Source organism: Pholcus phalangioides, unplaced genomic scaffold (assembly GCF_987345545.1).
Source record: "Pholcus phalangioides strain wild (caught in Gottingen) unplaced genomic scaffold, Ppha-v1.0 ptg000007l_1, whole genome shotgun sequence".
NCBI lineage: Eukaryota > Metazoa > Arthropoda > Arachnida > Araneae > Pholcidae > Pholcus > Pholcus phalangioides.
The window spans coordinates 63,388,912-63,403,604 of NW_028301600.1; the positions used below are offsets into that span (position 1 = coordinate 63,388,912).

Here is a 14,693-nt window from a genome sequence, read left to right on the forward strand (position 1 = left end):
TGGGGTAAATCAAGAAGCTATCCATTCTTAGATAAGACAACCATAATTTTTTTATGGGCAGTGTATTATATTTTATCATGTATATTGTTTTTAGTTTATATAATTGCACTTTTGATTGAGTTGCTGTACTTTAGAAATATATGTCATCCATATTTGTTATGGGCATCTTTTTCTCAGTCACCTCGTTGGGCATTTCACCTGTTGTGACCTCATATTTGTATTTGGAGCCATGACCGGGAGTTAAGGGGGCCGCAGAGAGGTGTGAAAAACAATAAAAATGTGAAAAAATAAAATTTTCAAGTGAAATATGGTGTGAAAAACGCGTCTGCTTTCAAAATTCAACAGAACCAATGTACCCATGTAATATTACGTAAGCTATCTAAGAGATATATGCAGAATTGTCCTTGGACGCAGAACCGCGCGCGAGTGTGTATGTGTGTGTCATAGTGCATAGATCTATTCGGGAAAGGCCCAGTGGCCTCATGTCCATGATGAGATCTGGTGCAGTACTATGACTCCAGAGTAATTATGTAAATATGTAAGCTGTTACTTCCAGCCAACTACGAGGGGCCCCCCCAGAACATAATTTTTTCCCAGGGATCCCTGATGTTGAGACGGCTCTGCATAGAGCCCACGAACGCACACAAGAAGGAAACTCACTAACTCCATTCTAGGGAATGACCTTATTTATTAAAATTTTTGGCTAAATTTACTCAAAAAACACAATCCAACAATTAGAATGGGTCTCGCTCCTGAATGGGGAGGGGGTTGCTGCATAATGGGAAGGTGCGAGCAATAAATGTGGCTCATGGAGGGAGGAGAAGTTAAGAAGCACTTGTCTGGCAGTTCAAACATTGGTTCAAACAAGACACGTATAATGGCAGTGTTGAGAGAATAGCAAAGATAATAAGACTTATGTAATCTTATTATCTTCATAGATTTCAGGAACAAAGCGAACGGATTTTGACATTCTTGTGTGTTACGGTCAAGTAAAATTTTTCCACTGTGAATTTAATGTAAATTTCCGCAATTCAACTACAGTGAAACCTCTCTTCTGCGGACACCGGTGGGACAAAAAAAAAACTGGTCCGTAAAAGAGGGGTCACCGTTAATCGGGGATTTGAAAGCATAGTTTTATTATACACGAGAAAATTATCATTTGGCCGTGAAAGAGTGGTGACCCCATCTGAGGGGTGTCCGTTAAGAGAGGGTTTTACTCTATATTCATGCACAGTAGAATTTCAAAATCCAGGTAAAAATAATACTAAACTCTCATCAGTCACTGCTATTTGATTATTTTTTTGAAAGTACTATTGCTGCACGCGATTTTATGCTCCATTTGTTGAATCCCTTGGGGAATATTCCCTTGCGTTTTATTTTATTTTTTTCCATACTTGTTTCCGTGATTTAGTTCTCATTTCCGACCACGCCTTCGTACAAAAACTATACTCGAGTTAGACTCCCGTGGCTGTATAATGGAGGTTTCTTTCTTTTTATTACAAAAAAATTAATCTCTCTTTTATTCTTGAAGAATAGCTCAACTTCAACACATTTCCTAGTTTGGAAATACATATTTATTGTTGTTAATATATCGACGATAAATTTTATGAGTTTTTAAAATTTTTCGTCGATACTATTGCAAGTACTATAAGCAGGAAAAACTCTATACAATTAATGTAGTGTAAGTAGTACGTAGTAGTAAGTATGTGCTGCTCTCGTGTTATATTTTTATGAAAAAATGGGCGCTCTCATGATCCATTTATATTTTAGCACTAGAACACGAGAGCGCACTTTTTTTCTATTCTATTTAGTGTAAAGGGTGTTTCAGAAAGGACTCAATAGCTTTGAAAATGTATAACTTGGAAATAGTGGTAGATAGAAAGATGGAACACAAGTAGTCTGTTTAATGGATAGGCCTGAAATTTCAATTACGAGGTTTGTGAAATTACTTACAACTTTGGCTAATAGATGAAGCCACAGCCTCTCTGTAATGTCTTTCAAACAGTAGGTGATATTGTCTTTCGCAAACATGTGTCAAATCGTAAAACGATGGGTTCGAAATGGTCTTCTTGCTTAGCAATGATAAAAGTGAAGAGTGGAGTTTGAAGCCACTTTCCTGCAATGTCTCTATTGCAATGGATGCGTATGCCTCACAGATAAGCTGTTCGGGCTGATACAGCGTTTGAGGACTTTAGCCGTAAGTAGAAGTGAACCCACTTTTTGCTGCAAATAGCAGCCACCACTCTATCGGTACGCTATACACCCGATTTTTGTTACGTTGCCGATGGTTTCATTTACCGTCTCCGCAAAAGAGTTGTGGTCAATTCTGCGACTGATTTATGACAGTATGGTCTTGCTTACAACTCATCATATGAATCATCGAATCATCCTATGAGTGCCCTCGTGAAGTCTTACACAAAAATGATCCACACTCTGAGCATACCCGGCTCTGATTCCTCAACACCATCATCAGCTCTGCATGGCCAGCTATACTACTCAACAACTTTGCATGGCCCGTGTCTACGCCTATTGAATCTCGTTACAATGTAATACGACCTATTTCGTCTAGTGATTAACCAAAGTAAATATAACTAAAACAAAGTAACTTAAAAAATCTTGCTTTAAATGGGTCATTTCTGTCAACGAGATCTATCTTCATCCTGTACATATTCCTAAGATATAACGTAAAATGGTCTGGTTAAGAAAGTGCACCAGGAGCCTGGTACCTCAAAGTGAAGACGTAATAGTACCAGTAAAGTATCATAGGATTTGTTTCAACTACGTAGATCTATCCGTAGACACTAATAATGCCTATATGTTTCATAAATACTCTCTAATTTTCAAGATATGAGCGTTTAAAGTATTTTCATTACACCAACGTTTTGAACATGCAACCTGCTTGGTAAGAGATAGCTGATTTACAAGACGTATTACGTAAAAAAAAGGCTTTACAAATTCTATTACTTTCCGAGTAAAAATTTTTAACATTGAACTTGTGAAGTCTAATTTTTTAAAAAGAGAGACAGATGAATCATTTAACAAACCATTTTTATGTAATTTAATGCATGTCTATTCAAAAATAGTTCCAGGTGATAATATCATTAGCTAATAATGAATTTCTGAAAATAATAATGCACCAAAAATTGAAACAACATTCGTTTCTCATCTTTACGTCTAAAAAAGCTATCTAAATCAGTAGTAAAAAGGAAATGTTGTACATGTGGTATATGTGCCGTATAATAAGCTTAAAAGCGGCTACGTTTGTTAAGCATTCATTCGCCAAAAAAGACCGCCTCGTTAAAAATCTCCTCCCATCGTGTCACTGGTACAGTATTACTGTCCACGAGAGAAAGGGATTTCACTGAAGTCCTACACCTAATCGTGGTTAAAATTGCTAGGAAGTCCCACAGCGCCAAAGCGCATCTCACCCAATCGTTACTAAAGCAATCAGCGTACAGATCACGTCCGACGTCGGGTAATGATCACGCGAAATAGAAGGAATAGTAAAATAAAACACCGGTGAGAAAAAGGAGGTCACAAGGTTACTTGGTCTGTCATGATGATGATGAGTATTGCTGTTTTCAATAGAGGAGTCTGCCCCACGTGCTTCTTTCTCATTTCGCAGTTCGTTGAACCAACAACACAGGCGGGATCTTGGCACCCGCAGAAACTACTAAATATACGCATGAAGAATATTTCGAAGAAAAAACAAAACATCTCTGAACAACGAAAACATTAACGAATGTTTTCTTCCAATATATATGTTTACAGTGAAACCACGCTACAACGATACTCAATACAACGATATTTTTTCAAATCTTGTTTGGAATTGCCTATAGTCGAATTTTAAACTCCTCTCGCGATACAACGATATACTCTACTACAATAAATCTTGCTATAAAGATATTTTTTGAAGATATTTCGATACCACTACAACTATATTTTTTTGTATTTTGCTCAAAATCACCTTTAATATATTTCTAAATTCCCCACCAGTTTTTGTTCTTTTGAGGATGATTAATAACATCGTTATTTTGCTCTATCTACCTTCCGAAAGTGTTAAGACGACCGCCTGCCCTCAGGGTACTTTTTTTCAAATTCATTTTGGATAAAACTAGGGCTGGGAATCGATAAAAAAAATTTAACTGGTTAATAAAAAAATTTTGATCAATTAATCGAGTGATTAATCGAATTTTAATCGAATATTTTTAAATGCTATTCATCCATAGCAAACGTAGTGATTGTAACTATACAGGGTGTCCTTGTAAGTGAGTTTTTTTTTTGGCGGCCTTTATCAAATCAACTGTCCGTCGTAGAGGTATGATTCCAATTTAAAAAATGCTCAACAGGCGTTCAAAAATTAACCTGTACCAGTTTTGAGAGTGAAAATACAGTGTGTAACAAAATAAAAAAAATCTAAATTTTTATGGGATCCAACTTCCAATTAGAAAGTTGTTTCCCTGTCTCTCCTGATGCCAAAAAAAAATACATGTTTCCAAAAGCAATATTCACAGAGATATTCGAATTCCAAAAAATAAAATTTTTTTCGTTGGCATCAGGAGAGACAGCGCAGCAACTTTCTAATTAGAAGTTAGAACACAGGGGACCGCATAAAAATTTAGATTTTTTTTATTTTGTTACACACTGTATTTTAACTCTCAAAACTGGTACAGGGTGATTTTTTAACGCCTGTATAATACCAAATGATGCTATAAAAATATATTCTATTAATTTTTCACGCATCTGTGTATTGAATGGATGTAAACAAATACAGAAATACATAAAGAAATAAATAGCCGCGCCGGCTTGAAACTATTTAATACCTTCCTCCTTTACTAGAAACATGAATGTGCAAATTTCTAGAACTTGGAAAACGGCATTTGAATGTTTACTCTACCCATGTTACTCGCGTGCGCGTGATGGATGTTGTTCTCCTAAAACAATTTGTAAAATGTGTTTCAATAGGGGATGCACATTTGCGTTTCTGGAGAAACTTAGATAGCAAAATAAGTGATCCAACCAGCTGATAAACCCAAAAGTTAAAATATGCACATTCATGCCTCTGGTATAAGGGGGACGATATGCTGAACGTGCTTGTCATATCCTGGAATTTCTTAACTTGGATCTTGTCTTTTTTTTATCAGTAATTTTAGAAATCATCCCTAGTTTTCGTTGAATCGACTTGTGCTTCTTCATGTCGAAAAATTTAATCAAAATATGGATTCAAATATCTTTAAATACGGTCACTTATCTGAAATGTTTTGTATAGGAACATAATTTATTAGACATTTAATAGGTTTAGTCAAATAAATCAAGTTTATAACTTAACTTTTAATGAAAATTTTAATCGAATTTTGATCGCGGATTGATCAGTCGATTAACTCATCTAAAATTTTTAACTGCGATTAACAATTGATCGATTAACTGACCCGATTAATAAATTAATAAGGCCAGCTCTAGATAAGACGAATGTGGTTTTGGTTTTGGATATGGTATAAAATTGAATTAGAAAGATTTCATTTTTATAGAAAGATAAGAAAAATTTTTATTGCCAATTTTATATGTAAAATTTTCATTTTTTTAGTACTTTTGCTAGACGTTTTACACTAAAAACTACTGCTTGTATCAACATGTTCTTCACACAGATAATTGCTCTGACATTTTTCTGTGTTATGTAATCGTATATATACAGTGAATATACTACATTTTCCTATTTGTTTAACTTTGATAAACCGGGTTTTCCTGCATTAGCGCTGAATCGAAAACAAAATGTAAAGGTGCAGCTAAACATACAGAGGGAATACTATCGACCACCCAATAATTACACACGTGATTCCTTGTGAAAAACTAATATGAGAAAGTGCTTTCCGTTTCTTGATTTGACCAAAAATCACGGAGATATAACGCCTTAAAAATTGAGACTCTTTCTTTTCTTTCTTTCAAACCGAACACGGTCCATGCTTTATCACCGTCGGGAAATAATTGAAAATTGATTAATTCACATCATAGTCCGACCAAATTCACATCATAGTCCGACCAAATTCACTCAACGTACACCAAACGTATAACTTGCAGTTTTTGAAGGTGTTAATAATTCTATTAACCCTAGAGGAATCGAGAAAGTAAACTATTTTCTTTTCCTTGTGTTTGTGAGTGCACTTTTCAAACTTTTACGCGGTTGTTATTACCCAAAAATAAAATTGATTTTGCTTTGATCAAGTTTCCCGTCTGTGTTCATTTGATTTGTCTCGTTTAAAAGAATAAAGTTTAGCTAAGAATTTTAAGATGAGAATTTTTTTCCAGTTCCAATTTAAAAGTTTTGGAAGATTTACATGTTGCACCAGCAAGACATTTCATTGCTATTCTGCAACACATTTAACTGGGTTAACACAATAAGCTTGTTGAATGATATCGAGAGATTACAGAAATTTTCATGATGAAGTCTAACAACTCTGCCCTTAAAGAATTTCACTTAACAGTGAAGGAGAGCAAATTATCACATTTCGAGAAAAATGTGTTGAGTTGGTTAAACAATTTTTCAAATAAATCTCATTTCGCGAACACTTTGCGAATCTCGTGATAAATTTGCCAATATAGCAGGCGAAGTTAACACATAATAACGAGGTTAAAACATTACACTACCTGGAAAGAAAAAGCGCTAATCGTGAAAGAAGGCCGAACTTAACGGGATTTAATATATCTTAGTTCGTTTCCAAAAAACTGCAACCCCCTGCTGGGACAAAAATTTACTTTCGTTGGATGTTTGGCGCGTAACTGACCGTTACAAAATTGACACGTCACAAAATTGAATTGAGCTTGAAAGCAAAAAGCGCCATAAGCTTATTGTAGGAGTTTGCTATAACCCAACGAATCAGAATCCAAACTATATTTCCAAGCTTCATGAAGAAATTTCGTACATGTGTAAACATAAGTAGGTAGTAATATTAGGGGATTTTAACTACCCGGGTATTGATTGGGAGAACCTATAAGCTAGGGATCAATGCGAGAGAGATTTTCTCAAGTTGATGCTTGAAAATTTTTTATATCGGCAGGTATCAGAAGCTACAGGTGCACTTCTAGTTTTGATTAGATTCTCACTAGTTCTGAGGATCTTGTTGAACTTGTTTCGGTTGGAGACAACTATTCTTCTAGTGATCATAGGGTTATTTACTTTTCTTGTAGCTTCTTCGCGGGTAAACCCGAACAATAAAAGAATGGTTCCTTTTTTTCGAAGAGCCAACTTCGAACTTTTGAAGGAAAGGTTAAGGTTAATTTTCAAAGGCCCGTTGGTATCACAATGGGTGTGGTAAGTCAGTGGGAAGAATTCAAACTTTGCCTCACTTCTCCTGTTTCAATTCAGCGTTCTTGACCACTAATTACAAAAATTTGCCACCCCTCTGAACTTCTGACGTATTTCCCGCTTTGCCCCCCCCCCCCACTGCAAATGCGCATCTGCTCTGACTGTCAACATCCAATTATCTCCTTCACTAGCACATTATGAAAAAAATGAAGTAATTACCATGTAAATTTTTGAGTAGGTCATTTTAGTTCTAATTTAAAACAAAAAAAAATTTCCCAAAAAATTATTTTGTACACAACTTCAAAGTATTCTCAATATACTTGGCTTTCACCATAAAATAAAAATACCAATTCAAATATATTAAATAATACATATAATGATGAATATATTTATTCATTTTACCACAAAGAAAGTCATAATTTGTTTTATACATTTTTCAGGGAACATTTTGTAAAGCAGTGTTTTACTGCATCACACAGAAGCGTGATGCAGTAAAAACCTTTTACAGGGGTGGAACATCTAATTGAATTTTATTAATTAACATATTTAAAAAACTAGTTGTCCCACACACACTTGTGCTGTCATCTGGTAATCGCAGCATACTAATACAGCCTCTTTACTTCGAAATGTCAATACCCAAGAATTTATTTGAGAGATACTACGGGGGTTAAAAAATCAGTATTATTTTAAAGTAACACTTTATAGAAAGTAACACTTTAGAGTAAAACACTTTATTGAAAGCTTTGCTCTGTGAGACAGGCCCAAGGAATTATCTTGTCAATTCGTGATAAGTTTAATTCTGATGAGTCGAATATCTGTTTAAGTGGAAGTTTTCACGTGGCCTCCATAACATTCTCTATTATTTCAGTGTTTAAATTATTCATCAACACTAGAAGGTTTTTTTTCACTCTCACCAGCATTGACAAGATATCTCGACTTCTAGAAAGCCTTTCATTTTAGCAACTACAAGTCCAGATATTTCATAAAGCTGATTTCTCAATGCAATTCTCGACACATTTTCCTATCCTTTCTTACTTTGCATCTCTGAAATCGGAAAAAAAGTCTACATAAAAAATGATAAGGCATTTTAAAGGGGGGTTTAGTGATTTCTGCTATGCCGGTTAACGGGTTAGGTCTAAGTTTTTCGGAGACGAATACAACAAAAACAGTATGTATCCTCCCAGTAAGAAACTAAGTGCGATACAGTCATCTGTGTTTACGAATCTTTTGTTGCGTGTCTGGTCACGTCAAAATTCGCTCAGTATCGAGTATATGCAGTGTTAAAATTCAAACTCATAACAAATCATGATTGCACGTAGATTTTTCAAAGATGTCAAAGTGAAATTTTAGATTTTAAAGACAAAGAGAGGAAACTTTCGATGAAATGAAAAGATTCCAATCTTGAGAAAAGGTTTTTAGCTTGAAAGTATGGCATCTATAGCTCCGAACAGACTATCAAAGATTAAAAAAAAGAGGGGGGACAATATTATCAAAAGACTCTGCAAACGTAAATCCAAAATGTAAAAGATTATGAGTTTACGCCTTTCCAAAAAATCGAACAGCTTCGCTGAAAATTTTCCAAACATACGGTGTTAGATGCGACACAGGAACATTCCGATAAATGGATTGATACGTCATTCTGTATCTCTTTCAGACCCTGGTGATACAATTGCGTGGGTTGGTTTTTCTCGCTGTAGATTTTTTTTTTTTTTTTTTGACCACAGGGAGTTGTCTTGACTTTTATAGGATTGTGTAAGTTTTAAGTAAGAAATAAGGATAATATGAACTTTGGGGCTTTCATCAGAAGGCAGCACTCAACGTTAAACTTTCAGAGGGTTTTTGAGATGGCTTCCAGAAAAAAAAGTACATCCGGGAAAAGCGCGATTTATTACATAAAATTGATCAATAAAGTTCTCGAAAGGATTGTATGTGAAGATGAATATATTCTGCGTCATCTTGGCTGAAAACATTTGAAGGAAATAAACCACTTCTTCACAAAAAAAAAATTTTTTTAATTTAAAATTTGAAAAAATTAAGTTTTTAATATATTTTATGAATATCAAAAATACAAAAACATTTTGAAAATTCCAAAAAATGAATACTCGGGTCTGGAAAGGGTTATATACACGGGGTCCTGTAAGTGCTAGCACGGCCTTTATCTCATCAACCGTCCGTCGTAGAGGTATGATTCCAATTTAAAAATTGCTCAACAACTTTGGGAAACAACTTTCTAATTGGAAGTTAGAGCACAGGGGGACTGCATAAAAATTAAATTTTTTTATTTTGTTATACACTGTATATTCACTCTCAAAACTGGTACAGGGTAATTTTTGAACGCCTATTGAGCATTTTTTAAATTGGAATCATACCTCTACGACGGACGGTTGATTAGATAAAGGCCGTGCTGGCACTTACAAGACACCCTGTATACTAGTTAACTTCTTTTACTTATACGATATTCGTAAATAACGCTGGTATTTTAACAATTTTTTTCCTTTCATAAACGAAATTTATGATGAGTCTAGCCAATGACAAATCAAATTTTTCCAATCACACCCCGCCCGTGCATATCTGACTAATTCGAGATTCTACAGTAGTTTCGATTTTCAAATAACTGATAAATACAGGGTTTTTTCACCTATCCTCCGCGATGCTTACATTTTTTGAAAACACAATTTCGAAGGTTTGTAGCGCTTGCACTGATGTGGCACCTACGCTAATTTTTCTTTCAGAAAATACGGCCTTCTTAAGAAATTTGCCATGAACATTATCGTATGATATTCAAGCATCAACCAATAAAATATCATTTCAACTATTTAAGGATTAGTTTTTAGTATTTATCAAGCAAAGCATTTTCTAACAAATATTTAATTTTTAGGATACAAGAAAACCGTAATCCGTATTTTTTTTTAATGTTGAAATGTTGATTATTCTTTGAAAGATTAAAAGCGAAACTTAAAATATTACAAAAAAAAAAAAAAAAAAAATATATATATATACTGCATTAAAGTATATAAATGTGTAAAGGTATGCTATACTTCCTTTTTTTCTATCAATTTCCTCAAAAAAAAAATACAGTCGTCACTCGATTTTACGAACCTCCAATTTACGTACATCCAGTACCGTAGTGTGTCTTCTCGGGGTCCGGGGCAGATTTTTCCTTGGGGGGCCTCTCTTGAAAGGCTTATTATTAGGCAAAACAAATGTAAACTTTTGTGGGGTCTCCATTCGCCTCGGGGTCCAGGGGCAATGCCCCGGTTGCCCCAGCCTAGTTACGGCCCTGCGAACATCCTCTTTTTTTACGAACTGATCCTCTGTCCGGAACAGCATGCCTTAGAGCTAATCCGCTCTATTTTACGAACTTTCATTTTTATTGATTCTCTTTATTTTACGAACTCGTTTTTATTCCAATTTTTCTTTTACTGTTATTTTAATCTTCCAGCCACCTCCGAGTTCGTTTTAACCAAAAGTAAAAATTTAATTCAGATGCTACGTGTCTTTAGAGAAAATAGAGAGAAAGAGGGCGAGGTAGAGAGTTCACCAATTTGTCATCACAAACATCAAAATTATTATTCAATTGTTGACTGAATTGACCATGAAATGATGATGCGTTGACACAACGTAATTCACTTTTTGTACATTATGATCGAATAAACTGGTAGTTTGACAAATGGCATGATACATTATCATGCTTATTGATAAGGCAGTTTCTGAGTCAAGAGTCGATCAAGTACTTCTTTAACAAAAAGTTGTTCGTCTATTTTCTTCTTCGCAACTTCAACAAAACGGAAAAGATTATACTTGACATCAGATGAAAATTTAAAAAAATACAAATTTTAGAAATTAATGTGCAAACTCTTTTACTAAGGCCGGGACTACTCTATAAACGTTTGATAAAATTCCTTTTATAAAACTTGAAAAATCCAACCAATAAATCTCATAGGTTACATTCAAGCAAATGCAACCGATAATCTTACTGGTTGAATCTTTAAAATTTTATAAAAGAACTTTTAGAAAACGTTTATAGTGTAATCCTGTCCAAAGACAGAAATTGACAAAACGTACGGGATTTCAAAATTGAGACGCTTATCAAAGATCAGCAAAATCTTGTTTTTTTTTCATCGCCTCTTTCATTTACGAACTTTTGATTCTACGAACTAGTTATCAAGTCCGTACGGGTTCGTAAAAACGAGCGCCGACTGTATATGTGTAAAATTATAAATTTATATGCGTAATATCAGCTATTTGAGTTTAAAAAATGCTTTGCAGATATGCAAAGTTATTCATTCAAGAGTTGAATTCTATTTTAGGAAAAGGAGTGGAGCTTACGCGGAATATTTTTGCTTCGATTACTGCGCTTACACCAAGAAATTGGGTACCATTTCTTTTGAATAACTTTGCATGTATTGAGCATATTGCAGTATATTGCATGTTATCTATGAGATAAACATTTTATATATTTGAGAATTTTTTTCCATGTCTTCATGCGTTCCTAAGGAGTGACACAGCATATATGTTAAGGATCACCGATCAAATCGGATTTTTATGAGTTATTCTCTTTATTTTGTTGAGTTTCTCAACTCTTTTTATTAATCTTTTTTTTTATCTCTTCATTAATAATTCAGTCTCTTTCTAATTTTGCTCATAAATACATACTTATTAAAAACATATTTCATCTAGTTTCATCTAAATTTCAATATTCATTTTCTAAAAGAACTTTATAGTTTTGAGACAAGATTTATACGAAAACGAACAATTTTTTATTTTTTTGTTTGTGTTATTTCATTGTCTCAAATTTTTAGTTTCTAAGAAGTTTTCTCTACAGTATTCCTGAAAAGTTATAATAGATACATCCATTTTTTGGTATACGGACTGTATGTAGATTTATACTATTCTATTTTTTCTAACAACAAAAAGAATGCTAAATTGAAGTTTATCTAATTTTTCTCTACATTTTTAAAAAGTCCAAATGTAAAAATAAAATTTTCTTCATCACGTTTTGTATGTATACAGTATACTGAAAATGAAAATGTCTCACTCACCACACGTATATCAATGACATCACATAATGGCACCATAGCCTTCACTAAACGAGGAGGGTTGTCGATGAGAAATATGTATTCATCTGTCAAGACGACGTAACAATAAGCAGGTTTCTTGACTGGTCCTCCATCCAAAATGCATGGTTCATACCAAGTAACTTTACTGATATCCGCCGTAAGATTTTTCTGGAGAAAACTCTCGAGACGCCCATGTTTTTGCGGCCACGTGGTTTCCGACATAGCAATCGAGTCATGAATTGAAGAAGCAGCTCATCCTGCCTATTATGAACAAGGAATCGGCCGACCGCTGTCTAAAGAGCAGCGGGAGCATGTACCACGTTATTCTATCTCAAGTTTGTCTGTGTTTCTTGTTTTTCTTGATGAAATTTCAGGTGCGAATCTCTCATACGTTGAGCTCGTGCGTGTAAAGGTATAGAGCTGCGTTGCCATTGGACTTTCATGTAGGTCACGTGCGACAGAGTTTTTCTCTCCACTGGATTTGGGGATCACTCACGGCCATGTCAGCAAAGAAGTTTCTCACGTGATGTTGTTTACATTAGCGAAAACACTGTTTCACATGAAATGTTAAAAAAAGCTTAAATACCGCGTACACAGAATTCATTTTTTTTGACAATTTTCTATTCATCATATATGTTTTCTTAACTATGGTTATGTGGATGTCTTAAATTTTATGAAACTTGTAAACTTTGGAAATCTTGTTTCGGTTTAATTGAAACATTTGAAGAAAATCTAAAAAAACCTTTTAAAAAAATATAAATAAAAAATATGGAGGATATATATATATAAAAAGTATAGCATATAATGTGAAATAAACAAAGAAGTTAATTGCGGTTTTTGTTCACTATAACAAAAATTACATTTAAAATGAATATTTTCTATTTCATGTTCAAAACCTAGTTCAGGGCTTTCCAACGGCTGTGCCAGGTCTGCCGCGAGAGCAGGGCCGGTGTCAGGCATGAGGGGCGACCAGGCAGCCGCCTAGGGCAGCATGTTTACAGTGGCGGCATTTTTTATAACAGATTTGTTAAGACGGTGTTTTCACTTTCGCAAATTTTTACATATCAAAATTATTTTGAGGGAAAAGCACGATTGGGTAAATGAGAGCGCAAGTAAATACAATACTTTTGAAATGCTCTATTCAACTCTTTGCTATATATTATATATATTCAATACTCAATTCATCTCTTAGTATACTTCCTTTTTTTCCTGCACTTCCAAAAATTGCCTCCGATCTTTACAGATACGCCGGACACTATATCTTTTTTAGTTACATCCATCCTTCAAGAAGGTTCCAAACCGCATAAGTGATGCATCTAGTCCTTCAGGTTCAAGTCTCTGCAGAAGCTCAGAAGCTGGTTTCTGAAAATTATAGGTTCCGTCTCTTGTTTGTAAAGGATCTCTTCGCTCTTTATCAACATTTTTTCAGTCGACTTTCCTTTTCAACGAATACTGCAGCAAGTTTGGATTCCTTGCTCATCTTCCGACGAATATCCTCTTTTCGGCCAACACAATACTAGAGATAGGCATATTTCTAGCGTGGTGCTGTTTCGGCTAAGAAATGTTTTGACTGCGGGTTTTTGTATACGAGTGGTTCTCAAAGTGCACATCGTGGCTTCTCGTCGGGGTGTTGCGGTAAGCTTGTGATATTCATGCGCCTGTTCGTTGCTTTGAAGTGATTCTTTGTTAGGCTGCTCTGGAGAGTCATGGATGAACGTTGACTGTCTGTTGACTAGAAATATGACATCCATATTTGTTATGTGCATCTTTTCGCAACCACCTCGTTGGGCATTTTGCCTGTTGTGGCCTTGTATTTGTATTAGTTGTACTTCGATCAGTTATTGGAATCGTCTGACGGACTCCTCTTCTTGGAAACCAAGTGCCATAAAAAGTCTCTAACTTTATGCTATTTTTCTGAACCGACTTATTGCCCTATTGTAATTTGAAAGCCCAAAATATTACCAGAAACGTGGACACTATATTAGTGCAAAGCACTCCAACAAAGAACACTTTAATTTTTTGGGCTATTTATTGTCTGTCTTTTCTATGGGATTAGACAAATGTTTCTCAAAATGTGAGCCGCGGCTCCTAGGGAAGTCGTCAAACTTTGTCAAGGACATCGCAATGAGCTGTTGACATTTATGATTGCCTAAGTGCTTTGAAGTGTAATTTTTTAGACTATTCTTGGGAGCCGCGGTTGTCATGGCAAGGGAACCACTGGTGGAAAAAGTTTGAGAACCACTGCCCTAATCATCAGTGTGTTTCGCCCCTCCCAGAGCGTCACGACCAACAATTTAATAACCGCTGTATTAGGCAGGCCCTGTATAGGCAGG

At 35.0% G+C, this 14,693-nt stretch overlaps 1 protein-coding gene across 1 annotated transcript in view; it reads right to left on the reverse strand.

Annotated features, from left to right (window-relative positions):
• Nucleotides 1–12,710, reverse strand: part of LOC149085614 (uncharacterized protein C12orf56-like) — a 42,566-nt gene extending 29,856 nt beyond the window's left edge. The window contains exon 1 of the mRNA XM_089233756.1: nucleotides 12,343–12,710. Within this exon, the coding sequence (XP_089089882.1) occupies nucleotides 12,343–12,582 (240 nt within the window). The 5' untranslated portion in view covers nucleotides 12,583–12,710. The remainder of the gene's footprint in view (nucleotides 1–12,342) is intronic.
• Between the last annotated feature and the right edge of the window lie 1,983 nt (nucleotides 12,711–14,693).